Source organism: Mobula hypostoma, chromosome 17 (assembly GCF_963921235.1).
Source record: "Mobula hypostoma chromosome 17, sMobHyp1.1, whole genome shotgun sequence".
NCBI classification, from domain to species: domain Eukaryota; kingdom Metazoa; phylum Chordata; class Chondrichthyes; order Myliobatiformes; family Myliobatidae; genus Mobula; species Mobula hypostoma.
The window spans coordinates 42,977,597-42,997,429 of record NC_086113.1 but is presented as its reverse complement, the minus strand read 5'-3'; the positions used below and the strand labels follow the sequence as shown (position 1 = coordinate 42,997,429).

General features: G+C 40.8%; 1 protein-coding gene across 6 annotated transcripts in view; it reads right to left on the bottom strand.

The window, feature by feature from the left end:
- Window positions 1-1,318: 1,318 nt before the first annotated feature.
- marchf6 (membrane-associated ring finger (C3HC4) 6) overlaps window positions 1,319-19,833 on the bottom strand; it is a 79,933-nt gene continuing 61,418 nt past the window's right edge. For 2 of the 6 annotated variants that reach the window (XM_063069817.1, XM_063069811.1), the window contains exons 20-27: window positions 16,541-16,745; window positions 10,571-10,640; window positions 9,739-9,920; window positions 8,195-8,329; window positions 7,819-7,908; window positions 6,949-7,081; window positions 5,567-5,702; window positions 1,319-5,156 (exon numbers count right to left, since the gene is read on the bottom strand). In XM_063069817.1, the coding sequence (XP_062925887.1) occupies window positions 5,069-5,156; window positions 5,567-5,702; window positions 6,949-7,081; window positions 7,819-7,908; window positions 8,195-8,329; window positions 9,739-9,920; window positions 10,571-10,640; window positions 16,541-16,745 (1,039 nt within the window). In that variant the 3' untranslated portion in view covers window positions 1,319-5,068. The remainder of the gene's footprint in view (window positions 5,157-5,566; window positions 5,703-6,948; window positions 7,082-7,818; window positions 7,909-8,194; window positions 8,330-9,738; window positions 9,921-10,570; window positions 10,641-16,540; window positions 16,746-19,833) is intronic. The other 4 variants (XM_063069815.1, XM_063069816.1, XM_063069812.1 and 1 more) reach the window with 2 other exon arrangements.

Sequence of the window (19,833 nt, the reverse complement as noted above, 5' to 3'; positions counted from 1 at the left end):
AGGGCTTTATGAATTGACTGGGGTTGCGGCCGCCAAGCATAATCGAGGAAATAAGAGGAGGTATGATCAGAAATTAGGTTCTCCAAGTCCTCCTGGGAGACTGAGTCCTCATAAGGAATTTGGGACTCCCTGGAAAGCACAAGTTGGCTGACTGCCGGGTGGCCACACCCTGTGTGGTGGAGAGTCAGATGCCAAACCTACCGGTTTTCCGGGTGAGACCAGAGGAGGGGAATGGGCCTGTCAAGATTCTCCATCTGAACCACCTGTTGCCCCTGGGACAAGAGGTGCAGGTAGACCCGGAGCCCGACTTGGAGCCTACACCTAGTAAGAGGACTTTGCGAAAACGCGGGGCGACTACAGGACCCACAGCCGGAGAGGCTGGGCCGGGCCCCACCCATGAGAGGACTACTGATTCGGAGGATGATAACCTGGATGTGTGGTACATGCTGGATCTCGCTAACTCCCCATTGGTTGAGGCAGAGACTCCTAGCCCTTCTCCCAGAGTCAAGTGAAGTGTGGGGGGGGGGGGCTATCTGTGGGCAGCCTGAGTTACAGTGGGACCCTGAAGGAGAGGAAGTGGGGCCTGGACACAGGACAGAGGGATCCAAGTTGCAGGGGGATGAGTGATAGATCAAGGGAGGACTCGCCAAGCAGACCCAAAGTATCCCCAGTTGTGTCTGAGCCTGAAGAGTTAGGTGAGGAGGTACGGAGGTCTCAGAGAATTAGGAGACCACTGGATAGGTTGGCCTATGTAGTGCCTGGGGAATAGGGCGTGATCTCTACTGTTTTGGGGAGCTATGTCACTGCCTTTTGCACCTGAATTGGGCTTTGTGTTTTATAGGAAGGGTTGGCGAATTATCTCAATGTCATGAGGACATGACTGAACTCGGTGGGGGGAGAATGTAATAGCTTCTCTGTAATGTTCACTGCTGAGGTAACAGTTTCTCTGTAGCAGCAATGTTTGGGTTATGGCTGGAGATAACAAGACTATAGTATGCATGTTAGCCAATCTGAGATTGTTGTTTTGTCTTGTGTATCTGGAAGGATGTTGTTTTTGCGGTCTTTTGTTGAGGCGAGAGGAAGAGGGAAGACGCGTGCGGAGATAGCTGGTAGACCACCGGACGGAGTGGACTGGGATATGAGGGTCCGAAGGTCAGCGACGCTTGGACGACTGGGTGAGCTCCAACGTGACTTTGAATTGACTTGGGTCTTTTTTATTTTCATTACTAACCCTATATTCAGATCAAGATTCATAAAGTTCAATCATTTAATTGCATATGGTGTACTGTCTGATATTTTACGTTGTGGGTTTGTAACTGGGTGATACATTACACAGCATCCACACAAATGTGATTACCCACATATTACACAGTCAACAAAGCTCACTAATGTCTCTGCTTGCTGTGGCTGAAGAGAGGTGGACTTTCTACATCATTCAATTGCAAGGTAGTAAAGTCAATTCGCTGCCTGGTACAGAAACTACTGTGGTGGGCAAGAAGACTCTAAAAACAGGTAGTCAAATCTGCCCACCATCAAGGACATAAATACTTTAAAGTGTGAAAAGGATCATGAAGGATCCCACCAACACTGTTCATGGCTGCTACGTAGCGACCTCACCAAGACCACCAGTCTCAGAAACAGTTACTTTCCCTAAGCAGCAAGGCTGATCAGCAAAACCCCACCCACTATCTTCACTACTACTTTATTATTTCCCATCAGTCACCTTATGTACTGCCTGGCATCACTTCATGGACATACAACCAAACTATGTATACAAGCTATCTTACGTATTTAAATTTATTGTGTTTATAAATTGTGTTTTTTTATCTCGTGTTTTTTTTTGTGCTGGATCAGATCCAGAGTAACAATTATTTTGTTTGCCTTACACTTGTGTACAGGAAATAACATTAAACACTCTTGAATCTTTAACACAATCATAGAAAGTCATTAATATTTTCCATCTTCAGATAAGAATCGAGTGACATCTTATATTGTCTCTACCAAACTAAAACTTCCTTTTCCCATCCATTTTTCAGCTTTTTTTTTGATCAACTGATATAAACTGGTGTAGTCAATCTTCTAATATAGCCAAAGTAGCATACAATACAGTGTACATTGGACAAAGATAGTCTTGTTGCTGTAATTACTGTAACATTTTGTTGAACAAAACTTGAGACTTGGTGAACATTAACAGTAACAATTTAAAAAAGACACTTTGAAACATTTTACTATTTTGGAAAATATGACAACTTATTTGATTCACTCAAATGAACCATAAGAAAAATTATGTCAATGAGGCATAATACCTATTTAAGAATGGAATTTGATGATCCAGCTGTTGTCCTGCCTGCAACAAAGCTGGCTCTCAATTTTTTCTTTGACAGTAGGTAAATGAAACGACAGAAGAAGCAGGTGAATATCATGCAAGGTAAATGGTAAGGCCTAGGTGCCAATGCTTGAGAGCACACCTCTGCAGCACAGGCCCATAGCTCCCTGAAAGCAATAGTGCAGTTAAGAGGGTAGCGAAGACAGTTAATGCAATGCTTGCCTTCATCATCTGTAGCATAGATTACAAGAGCAAGGCATCATGTTCCAACTTTATAAAATAATGGCCTGCCACACCTGGAGCACTGTGTACAGTTATTGCCAGCACACCACAGGAGGGATGTGATAGCATGGAGAAGGTGCACAGGAGATTCTAAGTACAATGGTCAACATGATCATGGTTTGATGCTATCATTCTATTAGAGAAATTACTGAAAAATAAATAGAAAATGACTGACTGAATATTTATGATCAAACACACTTGAAATGAGCACCGAAGGTTAAGTACAGGGTATTGTAAAAGTGGAAGACTGAACTTTCTCTGGCCGTATAAATTCTACTTTGAATGCCTCAAGATACCTTGTTAATAAACCAGGAAACTGCTGCTGATATTCACAGTAGCTTCTTTGATATTTTCAATATTCCAAATATTAATATATTTAGTGTGTAACTAAAACACTTAATATATGAAATTCAAATATGAACTGGAATATTGATTGATGCCTACAACTGGTGTTCCAACAGAAGTTAAACTTAAGGCACAGATGCTCATCAAAGCAGTCCTGATGAAGAAGGCTTTCGGCCTGAAATGTCAACTGTTTATTACTTTCCATAGATGTTGCCTGATCTGCTGAGTTCCTTCAGCATGTTGTATGTTTTTCTCTGCATATTTAAGGTCTTAAACAGGGACGACTTGTGAAGCAAACTTATATATAAAATAAACTTCAGAAATTGGAGAAACTATTGTCCATAAGTAGTTCTAGGTTGATGATTATTGTATAAGTGATGATTTGGATAATAAAGTGGATTTGGATTTTTAATGCTTGCAGTAGACTTTTCAATTTTTAATGCTAATTATAAGCAATGCAAGAATTTGCACTATAAGTTTGAGATTAAAGATCAAATTTTGCATGTCACTTTTTCAATGATTTTTTGATATAAATCATGCTAAAATGTAATAAAATCCAGGAAAATCACAATAACTATTATCCAATTTAAGCGTATACCCACTTTCATCATCTACATTTAGAATAGAACTTAAAAAACCATCAAAAGGAATTAAGTTCATACTGAAAATTTATACAGTACAGAAGTATGGGTGCCCAAGACTTTTGTATAGTACTGCAGTAATCTTACGTATTGCACCGTACCGCTGTCACAAAAAATCATGACATACACGAGTGATAAACCTGATTCTAGTATTGGTCTCTATTGTGCACAAAGGGTGGGAAGGTGGTAGGGAGAGGGGAATCAGGATTGGGAAAAGAAGAAGGGACAGCAGAAGGAGTGGGAAGCACCAGAGAGACATTCTGTAATGATCAATTAACAGATCGTTTGGAATCAAATTACCTTGCCTGGTGTCTCAGGACTGGGTGTGTCTGCACCTGTGCCACCCCCCACCCCTGGCATTCCTCCTCTGCCACCTGTCCCACAACCCTTTCATGGTGCTCCAGTGTCACGATTTGTAACATCATTTGCTCCCGCCAGATTTACAAACTTGCTCTCTGCTCCATGTTGACAAATACAGTACTGTGCAAAAATTTCAGGCACCCTATGTATCCATATATATCACCAGATCGTAACTGCTCAGCAAGATCTCTTTAGAATATGACTAAACATTTTGGATGGCCACAGTACTGGGTATTTGCACAGTACAGCTGAATATGACTACATATTCAAGGGAATGCTTCCAAAGTTAATTTTGAATTGTGTCGATGTTGGAAAAGCTAGACATCCTTCAGTGTCTGAGCTAAGCACAGTAATATCAACTTTACGATAACAAGAGTGCCAATGTGTTAACTTAGATAGTGTAAAACCAAACCTGTCCCCCAAATTCCATACCACAAAAAATTAGAATTGCATTATGGAGTTAATTTTGTGACTGTGGTTGAACAGATGCAGGATATGTGACATTTTGCCAAATCTACACAAACACTACTTGCACCAGTTATGTGTGTTATGTAGCTTGGGCCGTTTTGATGGTGTTATCATCATGATCCATCACTGCTATCAATATGGATGATCACAGATTTACATAAGTATATTTACACTGTATGGCTAAACATATATTGCTGTTGCCAGAAATTGTCAAAATTAAATAAAAGCTCTTATTACTGTCATTCATTTGCAGTTGGTTTTTCTTTTCCCATTTAATAGTTTATTTTTATTCTGTATTAAAACATCAGCCATTATGAACATTTCTAAAAAAGTGAGTTTATGAAGTATCCAAACACCTCATTATATTGCCTCTCTGCCACTGTCACTCCCAAAATGTAGGACAACAGTCCAAATAAAGTGATGACTACATTTAATAAATTAATATACATATTTTAAGATTTACAATGCACATTCATTTATCTTTAAAGGGGCTCAGAATGTTCATTATATTTACACATATACAGTTACCAGACAGACTGTAGGACTTTTTTGCTGTACGTAAACAACGGGGAAAAGGAAGAGGTTCGGATTGGGGAGAGTTCGGAGGGTTTTGTGGTAGGAGGATGAGATAGTCAGCCAACACCGACTACTCTTCGGAAGAAGGTGAAGCAGTTGACGTTGTTTGTTTACCCATCTTTCGCTCATAGTTAACAAGCCGCTGACCAACGAGATACCTGGATTTAATGAGAGACAAAGTATCATCATAAAATGGACATACCATTTTTACTAAGATTGAAGTTAAATCTAAGCAGTGGTAACACTACTTGGCCATGTAAGACAAGAGAACTTGTGCACAAAAGTTTGGAAATATATGGTGTCATTAACAGAATCTAAGCTCACAAAGTCATACGGAGCTAATGCAAAAACAAATTTATCATTCAACTCTATTTTTTTCCTCTTTTGTACATATTTATAATCCTTATTAATTCAACTCATGTACTTCTACAAATTGCCCATTAGATATGGGCATACTTCTGCTGGCTTCAATTCCAGAGGTAGAAGGTTAATCAATGTTTAAACCAGGGATGCTTAAATCTATGTTTCCCGTATTTGAATGTATGATGTTGCAAACTGAAAGACTTACTTATCATTTTTAATGTGCTCATATAGGCGCTTGAACTGGCGGATTTGGAAGGACAAGACTCCCATCAATATCACCACCATTAGAAGGAAAGGATAAATTCGACGCTGGACTAGATTCTGCATCTCTGTGGTCACACCTGCACAGTCATGGGAAACAAGAAACCTAATTCAAAATTTATATCGAAAATTCTACATGAACAAGCAAGTGAGAAATAAATCTGAAGTTATAACTAAAGAGGATGAGGCAAAATAAAGAGAATTTTAAAAACACAGGTTCTTTATGCTGGCTTTCATCATTCCTTCAGCATGGAGACTTCCACTCTTGAAATTAAATCTTTATGTTACTTCACGTTTAATTCAAACTGATGAGTGCACATAACATTTATCTAACAAGGATGTATCCCAACATTAACACAGTCCATAAATAATACAAACTCTTGTTTGACAGTCCATAAATAACTTAGAAAAGCAGTGCATAAATGACTTCAAATGTCAGAACTTCTGCAGTTGGTTAGACTTAATAAATAAATAAATATGCCCAAGGCAGTTACAACTTCACCATTTAACATGATTCTTGGAACATAAAAATGATTTAAATATATTGGTGGAATTTCATTTACAGATACCCTACCTAAATTTCGGTTTTGGAATATAGGAGTTGGGATGTAATGTTGAAATTGTACAAGACATTGGTGAGGCCAAATTTGGAGTATTGTGTACTGTTTTGGTCACCGAATTATAGGAAAGATGTCAATAGAGAGAGTACAGGGAAGATTTACTAGAATGTTACCTGGGTTTCATCACCTAAGTTACAGAGAAAAGTTGAACAAGTTGGGTTTTTATTCTTTGGAACGTAGAAGGTTGAGGGGGGACTTGATAGAGGTATTTAAAATTATGAGGGGGATTGATAGAGTTGACGTGGATAGGCTTTTTCCATTGAGAGTGGGGGCGATTCAAACAAGAGGACATAAGTTGAGATTTAAAGGGCAAAAGTTTAGGGGTAACATGAGGGGGAACTTCTTTACTCAGAGAGTGGTAGCTGTGTGGAACGAGCTTCCAGCAGAAGTGGTTGAGGCAGGTTCGATGTTGTCGTTTAAAGTTAAATTGGATAGGTATATGGACAGGAAAGGAATGGAGGGTTATGGGCTGAGTGCAGGCCGGTGAGACTAGGTGAGAGTAAGAGTTCGGCACGGACTAGAAGGGCCGATTTGGCCTGTTTCCGTGCTGTAATTGTTATATGGTTATATGGAATTTTAGAATGTAAATACAGAGATCAGACAGAAATCATACCATCCAGAACAACTTCTTAACAATTGCTTTTACCAATCAAGTTAGCATTTGTTGAGAAAAGGAACAATGCTTACAAAAGGTTTCAGTACCTACCCAGCAGTGGCACAATGCCTGCAGCAATGACATAGGGCAGGCAGAGAGACAGCAGCAACACTGCAATGACCGGCGCTGCTAGTTTGCAAATTATAAAATGCAAATCGATGTTTCGAATTCCATTTGCATAGACCTGAAGAAAAAGTTAAAGTTAATGTTGGTATACACTTCAAGATGTAAGTAATACACTGTTTATCATTTCTCTTGCTGTTGTCCCCAATTTCAAAATATATTAGTGAAATCAATGCAACCACGCATGGTAATAATTTGTAACAGTACAACTCTGTTCAACCAGATGAGATAGGTGAGATGTGATAGCTTGAGTTGGCAATGGTGGAGGATATACATTACAATAGGGGAATGGTGATAAGTTTGATGTTAATATAAAAAAACAAAATGAAAAATCAAAAAGTATTCAATTCGCTATCATCTGCCTCCACTGCAAGGTATTAAGTGGATTCTGAGAGAACTTGTGTGTGATCTATCATCAATCTGGGAAGAACTTGAATATGAGAGAACACAAGGCACAGACTGGGGAAAACTAAATACCAATGTTTAACATACATATGAATAGCCATTTTAAAATCATGCAACAGAAATAATAGCTTCTGCCATTTTAACACTCTGCAAACTACAAATTTTTTTCAAAATGTCAAATACAGTATAAAATACTTTTTTCAAAACCAAACACTATTCTTCCTCTTACTGCTATGACCCTTAGCTGATGAAATAACATTCAAATGTTACTATGCATGCACACAGGTCAATGCAGTTAATGTAAACACAACCCTTGATTTGGGAAATACCCCACAATGAAAGCACAGTAATAGTCTCCTATACATTTCCTGTCCATTCTTGGAAGAATTTTACCTGTTCAATAACGGTTTTCAGCCACCACTGAGGTCCCATCAGCGTTATAGCAGCAATTATTTTTGCATGAAGAACACCAAGAGCCCAGTCCTATTGCAAATACAAACATGATATCAAAAAGTGGAATTTCAGGTGACAGGTGCCAAGTCACAATATTCAATGTCTTAACAGCCTTGAATCTGGTTTAGAGAAAATTCAAGAAGGCTATCTTAAGTTTTTGAAACACTCCTCCCACTCCAGATTTGATCCTGGTTGACCACGAAAATCAATTTAAATTTGATTTGCATCAATTTTTTTTATATATAAAGGTACATAGTCAGTTGAGCTATTTCTATGCATTAAAGACTGAAAAATGCATTTAAACACGGTCACGCACCTGCCAAGGGTAAAAGAGAGGTGTCTGATCCAGAGGTACTCTCAAGGGAGCTACGATAACTAATTCGAACAAGAGTCCTAAAAGGAGTGGAACCATTCCAGCCAACAACAAAGCCACTATTAATGTTTTCACAATCTACGGAGAAAAAAGTTGCAGAAAAACGTTAGAACATGAGGAAGCAGGACTCAGGAGAAGGCCAAATGACCCTTGTGCTTACTTCGCTACTCAATGAGATTATAACTGATCTAATCACAGTGATACCACCACTATTCCACTCTCTACCAAACCCTCACAGCCCTGTAATTCAAATATTTAACAAACTTTGCCTTGAACACATTCAATTTGTCTGTATTCACAACTCTGAGGGTTAGAAAATTCCAAGAGTCAACTTGCAAAGAGGAATTTCCTCATCCTGTCTTGAATGGGTGAACCCTACTCTGAAACTATGCCTCCTGGTTCCAGATATCCCAACTAACAAACAATCCTCTCAGCACCCAGTTTTTTAAATCTCCCTAAGAATCCCATGTGTAAATAAGATCGCCCCTCTGTTGTCTAAACTCTCTTGAATACAGGAACTTTTCTTCATACAACAACCCCTCCGTCACAGGATTCAATCCTGTAAACCTTCTCTGATTGCCTCTTATGTAAAATCATTCCTTAAATTTGGAGATCAAAACTATTTGCAATTATTCTAGGTAAGGTATTACCAGCACCCTGTAAAGCTACATTGAAATTCTATTTGCAATAAAGCCCAACATTACATCAACCTTGCTAATTTCTGACTATACCAGCATGTCAATCATTCGCAACAAATTCAGAAAACATTGGAAACAATCACTGTTTTCAGCGTTTCCCAGTTTTATATCTGATTTTCAGTATTTGCATTTTTAAGATAAGAAATTACATGGCAACCATCTGTTTCATACACTTGGGCACCATTTTCCTTCCCAAATGCACGTCATTTAAAAAATGACTTGCTTTATCATTCTTACTTCAAAAATGGACGTCATTTTCCTACACTCCATTATTATTTTAAAGCTACTCACTTATTATTGATAATTATCCATTCTATGTCTTTGCAGTTTTATGTCATCATCTATATTTGAATCCAGCAAATCTGTAAACTTAATGTTTTCACCCCAGTCATTAATATAGATGGTAAACTGTTGACCCTAGCAGAGATTCCTGTGGCACCCTACTAGTTAGATAGCCAATGTGAAAATGACCTATTTATCCTAACCATGACATTTTCATAGTCAGACATTTTCCCACCCAGTACCAATATATCACCCCTAACTATGCATGGTTTTATCTTGTGCAGTATCCTTTTATGTGGTACCTCACTTTCTGTAAACAATAGAAATGTGAGCTTTTCAAAAGATTATTACATATTAATAATTAATATATTAATTCAAGGAATGATCTCTCTCCATTTCCATCCACAAACACAGTCTCCTATTGTACCTCAATTAACATTATTTAGCTGCATATTTATTCAGAAACACACACAATTTGCCGTATCTTTAGCAACTTGAATGACTTACCATAAGGGACCACTCCTTTAGTTTCTGAAAAATAACATCTCGGCCCTGTGGCATCCAAGCAGCTAGTACTGTAATTGCTCGGATAGTTAACCAGCAGATGTACAATCCACAGGCAGCTGTGTATAGCTCATGAATTTTGGCACTCCCAGTCCAAAATGACATCAGCCAACGACCTGCTGAAACTGCATACAAAATACGATGAGAGTCTAACTGATTCACTGAAAAATGCAAAATACAGCAGAATCAAATTAACTCTCACTTTAAAAATAAAGTCCCCAAAATATTTTAAATTCACAGTTTTAATATAAACACTGAAAGAGTCACCTAAGTTCTCTTTGAAGTGGTGAAGTACAACATTTTAATACTTCATTTCATTTCAGTCCAGTAACCCGATTATGATCACCTCTATAACTTTCCATTTCACGTACCCAAAAAATCATTTTCACCATTTAGTATCAATACTGAGAAAGGGAAAGTTAATTATTTTAAATATCTACTAGCCATTGAAGTTTGGCTGGCCAGGCAAAGAAACCTTGTGTTCAACTAATATAAAGCATTTAGTTTTCCACTTGATACTCTTGACTCGTGAGGTTTTATCTTTAACCAATTGCAATTCAAATAGTAGAATTTAAAATGAGTGGTAGAATTCCAATCTTTCTTCATCAAATATACATCCCAGACCATCCCTAATATTACTCACTAATATTATGCTTGAACATGCTGCATTATTCAAGTATATTAATATCCACACAGGATAAATCAAGAAACTCAATTTATGCAACAAATTCTTATTGAAAAAGTTGGGTAAAAAAAGATGCAGGTTTTCACGTACCTGGTAGTGTGAGGCAGATGAGACTGGCAATCAGCAACGTTAGACACATGAAGATGACCAATAAGAGGATCTAAAGGAAATAAAAAATAACCTTTGAGTGATTGAAGTTAGCTTGGTTGAAACATGACACATTAAGCAAAAGAACAAACTCACAAACTGCCTGAACTGCCAGCAAGTCCCAGCTTAAAAGAAATAGGATAGGCCATTTAGGACCTTGATGAGAAATAGGAAATAGTGAACTTATGGTATCTTCTACCACAGAAGGTGTTACAGTGATTTTTGGGTTTAGGTCATTTACATTTAGCAAATGGCTTTGGCTACCAGTCTTCTGTTCCTTGAAAATGCATTGTGGATTTAATTTAGAACAATGCATTCCTAAAGCTGTGAATCCCAGTCCACAGACGCCATTGCTGTACTTTGTTTCATCAAATAAAGAAACTGCTTTGCATCTACCAGTAATTCTCTCCGGCGATTTCATTCACGTAATATTTGGTGTCAGAAATGGGATACCTTCATGACCCATCGTGGCCAATGAACTTAGCAGCCTAAGTGGGTGAGTATTTTCTAAAATAGCACCAACACTGGGATCTGTTCGAGTCGGTGGTAGATGGGAACACGAGGTATCACGAAGGCGGAGAGTTGAACTGGTGTATATAAAAGTAGTGTGTACGTGTGCATGTGTGTTTATGTAAATGAGAAAACTCTGCATATTAATTGGGTGAGACAAAGCCACCAGTTGCAAAGGATGGTTATCGACGGTTCGGGACGCCAGAGTGAGGGCGTGTATACTCGTTCAGGGAGCTGCATTTTAGTGTATATGTTTTGCGAATGTGATGCAAAGGAATACAGCATCACGATTTCAGGTGCTCAAAAGTGCCATATTGTGGAGTACATGCTTTGCAGTTTTAACTATGTGTTATTTAACTGGTACCCATCTTTTATATTTTGCATAGTGTGGGAATTAGTGTGGAGTTATCTCAGGGAGAGGTTTTACCCAGATATATCTGCCAAGATGGCACCTGTCGAGGTCAGGAAACGTCAGGTCGAGAATCCTGATGATCCAAGCCAGCCCTTGACAATTATTACGACCATTTATAAGCCCTTCACACCCGGGGAGAAACGGCATTTTGTTAGAGTTGCCCTCACTTAAAGTCACAGGTGGGAATTCAGAATTCTGGCGCAAGCTTCAGGAAATGGTTGAAATTCACCAGATGCACCCGTAAGATATACACGTGTTGGTAAAAGCAAAGTGCCCGAGGAATATGTGGGACAGGATGTCCCGGGGGTGTGGGATGGTACCTGGGCAACTACTGGGAGTGCCAGCCATGAAGAAAGATATCACTCTTTTAAAGGGGAAGTGAGGCAGTGACTAGGGGGAGGCGAGAGAAACTGGGGAATGATATTTGCAGTGATTCAAAAAGCAGGTGAGATGGCCATGGTTTTTGCAGAACATAAATACTGAGCGAATGAGGAGTATTCCGGGTTGGATAATCCAGGGAGGGACGACCATGTCTTCCTGAAAATGCTAAAGGAAGGCCTGAACTCAGCCCACCACGAAGTTTTAGATTTAGGCATAATGGTGGGGTCAACCTACTCTGCGATAGTTTTGTGGGCCAGTGAGATAGGCTGAAGAAAGTGCAAGAGAGATCGTAAAGTGGCTATAGCACAGCGGTCCCCAGCCACCGGGCTGCGGACCAGTACCGGGCCGCGAGGAAACGATATGATTTGGCGATATGAGTCAGCTGCACCTTTCCTCATTCCCTGTCACGCCCACTGTTGAGCTTGAACACACGCGAGGTCAACCCGCGCGTCATACATGTCAGCGCGGGAAGGAGATCAACTCCTCGAGCTTGCAAATGACGGCGGGCTGAAAAGTATGTTTGACATAACATCTCTGCCGGCATTCTGGATCAAAGTCAAGGTTCGATATCCTGAGATAGCCATGGAAGCACTGAAAACGTTGCTTCCATTTCTAACATCATATCGTGGCGAAGCGGAGTTTTCTGCAATGAATGCAACAAAAACTAAATTGCGGAATAGACTGGACATAAGGAACCCCCTTCGAGTATCACTGTCTCCCATCACTCCTCAATGTTGCTGCAGGGAAACAAGCCTAGGGCTCCCACTGATAACAGCGATATTGGTGTGTTGCAATGATTTTATGTTTATACGGGGAAAATATGTGGTGTGCTTAATATCCAAACGTTACTTAAAATGTTATGATGCTATTGACTTATAAGTGATTTATATAATCATATAACAATTACAGCACAGAAACAGTCGATCTCTGCCCTTCTAGTCCATGCCAAACTCTTACTCTCACCTAGTCCCACCGACCTGCACTCAGCCCATAACCTTCTATTCCTTTCCTGTCCATATACCTATCCAATTTTTCTTTAAATGATAGTATTGAACCTGCCTCAACCACTTCTACTGGAAGTTCGTTCAACACTTATTCAAGCTCCCCTGATAATTGACTTATCACTATGTTGATGGGAGGAAAATACACGCTGTGTTTAATATTAAATTTGTTAGATAAACCCTTTTAGAAACGAAATTGAGTGTATTAGCCACTTATCACCTATATTCCGGTCGTGATTAACACCCCCCACCGAACAGAATTGCCAAAAACGATTTGTAGAAAAATATCGGCACATATACACATGTGCAAGTCACGCATGAGCACTGATGCCCGCGCAAGGCTTCATGGTCATTGTAGTCTCTCGGGGTAAACGCAACGTACTCTTGTCCGTTGGTAACCCTACACACCCCCCCGCCCCCCCCCGGGGTCAGCCGGTCCGCAAGAATATTGTCAATAATAAACCGGTCCGCAGTGCAAAAAAGGTTGGGGGCCCCTGCTATAGCAGATGCAGCTACTGTGATGTCCCAGAGAGTTTGTTTTGTTTGTCGGCAACCAGGGCACGAAGCAAAGAACTACTGGAATAGATGGCGGCAGTGTCCAAAAAAGAGGAAGGAAAAACATGTGAACATCACAACAGACACACAATCTCTCACCCCATCGGTGCCCAGTCTGACCAATCTGACTGTCGATCAGATCAAAACACTGGTAAAGATGGCTCCTAGGTAAGGAAAAGATGTGGCAGCGGGCCCCGCTGCCAGCACTGGTGACCCACAGATGTACACAACAGCATTGCTAGGGGAACGGCAATGCAATATGTTAGTGGACATGGGCATTGGTATCGATAACAAACCTACCCTTGCCAACAACCAGACAGGCCATTTATATCTGGGGTGTAGGAGGGAAAACAGTGAAAGCAAAAAGAAGCGAGTCACAAATACTAGAAATCGGAGGAGTGCAGCTTCCTGTGTATTTCTGGGTAGGTCCAAATAACGAGGGTACTATCTTTGGAATAGATATCCTAAGGGAAGCAGGAGCTGTTATAGATTCGGGAAAAGGAGAAATAATATGGACAAGTCAAGAGCAACGAATGCATACAACCAAAAGAACAAGCAACCTGGCTAGCATTGTCCCAGCTGCTCCGATCACCAGAGACTGGAGCCAGGATGGTGTCTATGGGTTACTTTGTCAGCAGTTCCCAGCTGTGTGGGCTAGACACAAGCAAAATTGTGGTTGAGTAAAGATAAACCCAGTTAAAACAGAGGAGGGTCTATATAAACAAACCTCATAAGCAGTACCCTATAAAAACTGAGGCACTGACCGCTGTTTAGGGTATAACAAAGGAACAAAAACACCAGGGGATACTCAGAGAGACTGCGGCCACTACTAACTCACCTATATAGCCAGTAAAGCCCAGTGGATCATATCCACTAACAACAGGCTATATCGCCCTTAAGACCATGACAAGATTGCATTCCATAGTGGCCGGCCCTGCAACAATCCTGAATGGCTTGTCTCCAGAACATAAAGCTTTTCCAGTCCCTCCGAGGGCAGACATTACTGCGAATAAGGTAGCAGAGACTCAAGAGGCAATTGAAATTGCAAGTGTGCAGGAAGAAACAACGGAAACCAGTTTAGTAAAATTATATGAAGAGGTGGAGGCAGAAGAGGAGAGATGATGGAGAAAGGGAGTAAAGGAGGGACAACATGGGAGCTGGGCACACGGGGAGGAAAGATTCGTGGTGGACCCACCATGTATTAGGCAGATATTACTGAAGTTATATCATGGGGTAATTACGGGTTGCGGGGAGCCTGGGCTTACAGGGATAGAATGACACAGTACGTCAAAGACCTTTGTAATCAACTTCAAGTGTTGAAGGACCCAGCAAAACAACAGCAGCGAATTGCTGATCAGAGAGAGCCAGAGGAAAAGGAGATAGTCCTTCCACAGCCCGGCAACCAAGTCATGATGAGGGTGCTGCCGGAAAGGCCAGGGTTTGCCCTCAGGTGGATAGGGCCACAGACTGTACTCTTAACCAATGTTACTTGTGTCTGTGTACAGACTCGGCAAGGCAGCCAGTGGAAATACTGAACTCAGGTTAAAGCATACGACTCACCCTCTTGTTGCTCCCACAGACAGAGCGGGGCATCAAGTGTACCCAGTAACCATGTAATTACAGAGAACCTAAGAGAGGAACACCAGCCAGCCATGCCAGACCTGACCACAGCTGATGAAAACATACCCGGAGGAAACGTAAAGGCAGAAGACCCCAAGAGCGTGGCAGAAGACACTGAGAGTGTGACGGAAAACGGTGAATAGCATGTTAAAGTGTGATGATGATGGTACTCTGTAATGAAGGCTGGTTGCTGAAGGTAGGTGATTAGTTTAATAGCATAGAATAGGAAAGATATTGGAAAATAGATAGGGAGATATTTTTAAGTTAAAGCAGAGACAGCGAGCTCCACAACTTCGATGGCATTTCAGACTGCACGTGTCATCTGAAGGCAGTCAACCCCAGTCTGAATGAGCAGCTGGGCCCTCTCAACAGTCGGGCTAGTGATCAACTGGTGTGTTTGGAAAGGGGTCCCATCGGGGAGAGGTCCTTGCAGACATTTACATAGAGACCACCCCAACCCCATCCTGTTCATTGATGAGAGGGCCCGTGGGTGCTCCTGGAAAGAGAGTTTCAGTGACCAGAGAATGAAGGGGTGAAGACAAGGAATAGATTAAGCTGCAATCAGCTTGCAGGGAAACAGACAACAGGAACATGAAAGAAGCCGCATTTCTAAAGACTTGTTCAAATTTCTGGAACAACCTCTCTGCTTAACATTTGGTAGGTAGCAATTAGGGAATGCTAGGGTAGATATCAAGACACACAAAATTGGGGGGGGGGGGAGTTTTGAGGCAGTGCATTTCTGATGCCCTATTTGAGTAGATCCTCCTAGGTTGGCCCTTCCTGGCACAAATTTATTTTTGTCCAGGAGGGCCAAGAGGAATTATTAGACTGATTTTTGGGTTTAGGTCATTTACATTTAGCAAATGGCTTTGGCTACCAGTCTTCTGTTGCTTGAAAATGTATTGTGGATTTAATTTGGAACAATGCATTCCTAAAAGCTGTGAATCCCAGTCCACAGATGCTGCTGGCATCTGTGGGATGGATGTGAAATCAGAAGGTGTGAAGTTTGTATGTAGCTTCAAAAGAAAGCATTGTCTATACTTTGTAAATATGGAATTGACCTTGTGTTTAGCAAATAAATAACAAGCCCCATGTTGGGCCAGCAGACCTTTCCACCGAAAGCGTCTCCGTATGATGCCTGCAGTACCTTGTTTTGTCAAATAAAGAAGCTGCTCTGTATCTACCAGTAATTCTCTCTGGTGATTTCATTCACGCAACAACAGAGGGCAGTTGAGGCAAAATCATCAATTATATACATGAAATTAGATGAGTCATGTGCAGTTACAGTCAACCTTTTTCAAGGATTAGTGGGCCCAAGTGTTCTCGAAACATTAAAAAATTGTAGTATCAAAGATACAGGAATATTTCCCAACTATTGTAAGTAAAGAATTTAAACTTGAATTACGAAAAAAAAAACTTTAAAATGTTACCTACCCTAAGAGGAAACTGTAAAGGCTTCCGATAAGGCTGGAAGCCTACTGGCCCACCCTGTTGCAGTATGGCCTGGTGGGCTGCATGAAGCCCTTCACCAACTATCGGGATTGCGTTGTTATTGCGAGGCTGCTGATTGTTGTTTGCTGGCTGATTGGCATTATTTTCATTTTCCTCCTGGTCTCCAAGCAAATACGAATGTAGATCTCTATTAGTAAGTAGAAAATGCATTAAGATGAGAGAGCAACAAGGTTTATACAATTAATTTTTGTAGCATACTGGTATTCTTGACACTTAGTAAGTTTGCTGAACAAAGTTTAGTGACACCTTCCGTTCATTGGTTTATAAAGAGCTCGAGTGCTTTGCTTTTGGGAATTTTGGCAGGCTGCAATCATAACGATCTATCAGGCACACGACAGGGGCCAATAAAAAGAAGTAAGCTGTAGGCAGCGACACAACTGTGTGAGTGGACATAGCTAGTTTTTGAGGAGTGGGAAATTGCAAATGTCACTCAGAATCAGAAATAGATTTCATATCACTGCCATATGTCGTGAAATTTGTTGTTATGCAACAGCAGTACATTGCAATACATAAAAACTGTAAATTACAGCAAGTATAAACAAGTTAAATTAAATAAGTAGAGCAAAAGGAGAATAAAAGAAGTAGTGAGGCAATGTTCATAGGTTCAATATCCATTCAGAAACCAGAAAGCAGAGGAGAAGAAGCTGTTCCTGAATCGTTGAGCTTGTGTCTTCAGGCTCCTGTACAACTCACTGATAAGTAGCAATGAGATCATCCTGGGTGAAGGGGTCCACAATGATGGATGCTGCCTTTTTGGGTCATCACTCTTCGAAGATGTCCCGGATGTCGGGGAGGCTGGTGTTCATGATGGAGCTAACTGATTTCGCTACTTTTTGCAGCTTATTTCAATCCCATGTAGTGGCCCCTCCCTCCACACCAGATGGTGATGCAGTCAATTAGAATGGTCTCCATGGTACATCCATTAAAATTTATGAGTGCCCTTGGTAACATACCAAATTTCCTCAAACTCTTAATGAAATATAGGCGCTGTTGTGCCTTCTTTGTAATTACTATGGTGGGCCCAAGATAGATCCTCAGAGATGTTGACACCCAGGAACTTGAAATTGCTCACCCTTTCCACTTCTGATCCATTGATGAGGACTGGTGTGTGTGTGCCCTCATCTTACACTTTCTGAAGTTCACAAACAATTCACTGGTCTTACTGACACTGACTGCAAGGTTGTTACTCCTACACCACCCTTCTTGTCACCACCTGAAATTCTACCAACAATAGTTGTGTTGTCAGCAAATTTATAGATGGCATTTGAATTGTGCCTAGCCACACAGTGATGGCAGTAGAGAGTAGAGCAGTGGACTACGCACACATCCTTGAGGTGTGCCGGTGTTGTTTATCAGTAAGATGGAGATGTTATTTTCGATCTGCAGACTGGTCTTCTGGTGAGGAAGTTGTGGATCCAGTTGCAGTCAGAGGTACAGAGGTCCAGGTTATGGAGCTTTTTGATCAGAACTGTAGGAATGATTATGTTAAACACTGAGTTGTAGTTAATATATAGGAGCCTGATGCAAGTATTAGTACCGTCCAGGTGATCTAAGGCCACATGAAGAGCCAATAAGTCATTGAACCTATGAGACTTATTACAGCCGTAGGCAAATAGCAGTGGGTCCAGGTCCTTGCTTAGGCAGGAGTTAATTCTAGCCATAACCAACGTCTCAAGTACTTCTTCACTGCAGATGTGAGTGTTACTGGACGTTGGCAAGTTGTTAAGACAGCTCACCTTACTCTTCTTGGGCACTGGTATGTTTGTTGCTCTTTTAAAGCAGGTGGGAGCTTCCAACTGCAGCAAAGAAAATGTCTTAGAACACAACTGCCAGTTGGTTGGCACAGGTTTTCAGAGTCCTACCAGGTACACCATCGGGGCCTGTCACCTTGCAAGGGTTCAATCATTTGAAAAACGTTCTGACATCGGCATCCAAGCCAGAGGTCACAGGGTCAATGGATGTTGCAGGGATCCTCATACCAGTAGCTTTATTCTTTCTTTCAAACTGTGTGTAAAAGATATTGAGCTCACCTGGGAGTAAAGCATGACTGCCATTCATGATGTTAGGTTTTGCTCTGCAGGAAGTAATGGCCTGCAAACCCTGCCAGAGTTGTGTGCATCCAGTCCTGTCTCTAACCTCAATCAGAATTGTTCTTTTGATCTGGAGATAGCCCTCCGTAAGTCGTACCCGGCCTTCTTGCATAGTTCTGGATCACCAGACTTGAATGTCACAGAATCTAGCCGTCAGCTGACTACAAATCTCCTGATTTATCTACAGCTTTTGATTTGAGTATGTAGGGCATGTTCTCATAGGTACACATTCACCCACACAGGTTTTAATGAAGTCAGTCACAACTGCGGTATATACATTCAGACTTGAAGATGAATCCACTCTTCAAGAATGGAGAGAGGCAGAAGAAAGTGAATTGTAGGGTAGTTAGCTTGATGTCAATTGTTGGAAAGATGTTGGAGTCTATTATTAAGGATGAAGTTTTAGGGTATTTGGAGGCACATGACAAAATAGGCCAAAGTCAGTAAGGTTTCCTTGAGGAGAAATCTTGCCTGACAAATCTGTTGGAATTCTTTAAGGAAATAACAGGCAGTAAAGATCAAAGGAGAATCAGTGGATGTTGTTTATTGGAATTTTCAGAGAACATTTGACAAAGTGTCACACCAGCAGCATGAGACTGCTGAACAAGATAAGTGCCCATGGTATTACAGGAAAGATAGTAGCATAGATAGGAGATTAGCATGGAAGATTTAAATCAGGGATGAGGAAAAATTCCTTTTGCCAGAGGGCAGTGAATCTCTAGAATTCACTGCCACAGATGGCAGTGCAGCCCAAGACATTAGGTACATTTAAGGCAGAAGTTGACAGGTTATTGACTAATCAGGGTGTTAAAGGTTATAGGGAGAAGGCAGGAGAATGGGATAGAGAGGGATAATAAATCAGTCATGAATGGTCTAATTCTGCTCCTACATCTTATGTTCTTTTTTAGATGATCATTTCAAAATCTGGATCATAAGACATTTTTAAAAGCAGTCATAAATGTGAGCTTAATTTCCCCAGAAGAACGTTGAAGCTTTTCTCAGTCTTTTGAGATTGAAATGCCCAACTTAGAAGCATTTAGGGAAATAGCGTGTTAAGTAAAAATGAATTAATTACAAGAATTGGTGCTAAATCCGCCATAACTTTACTGCAAGCTTTCTAAATTA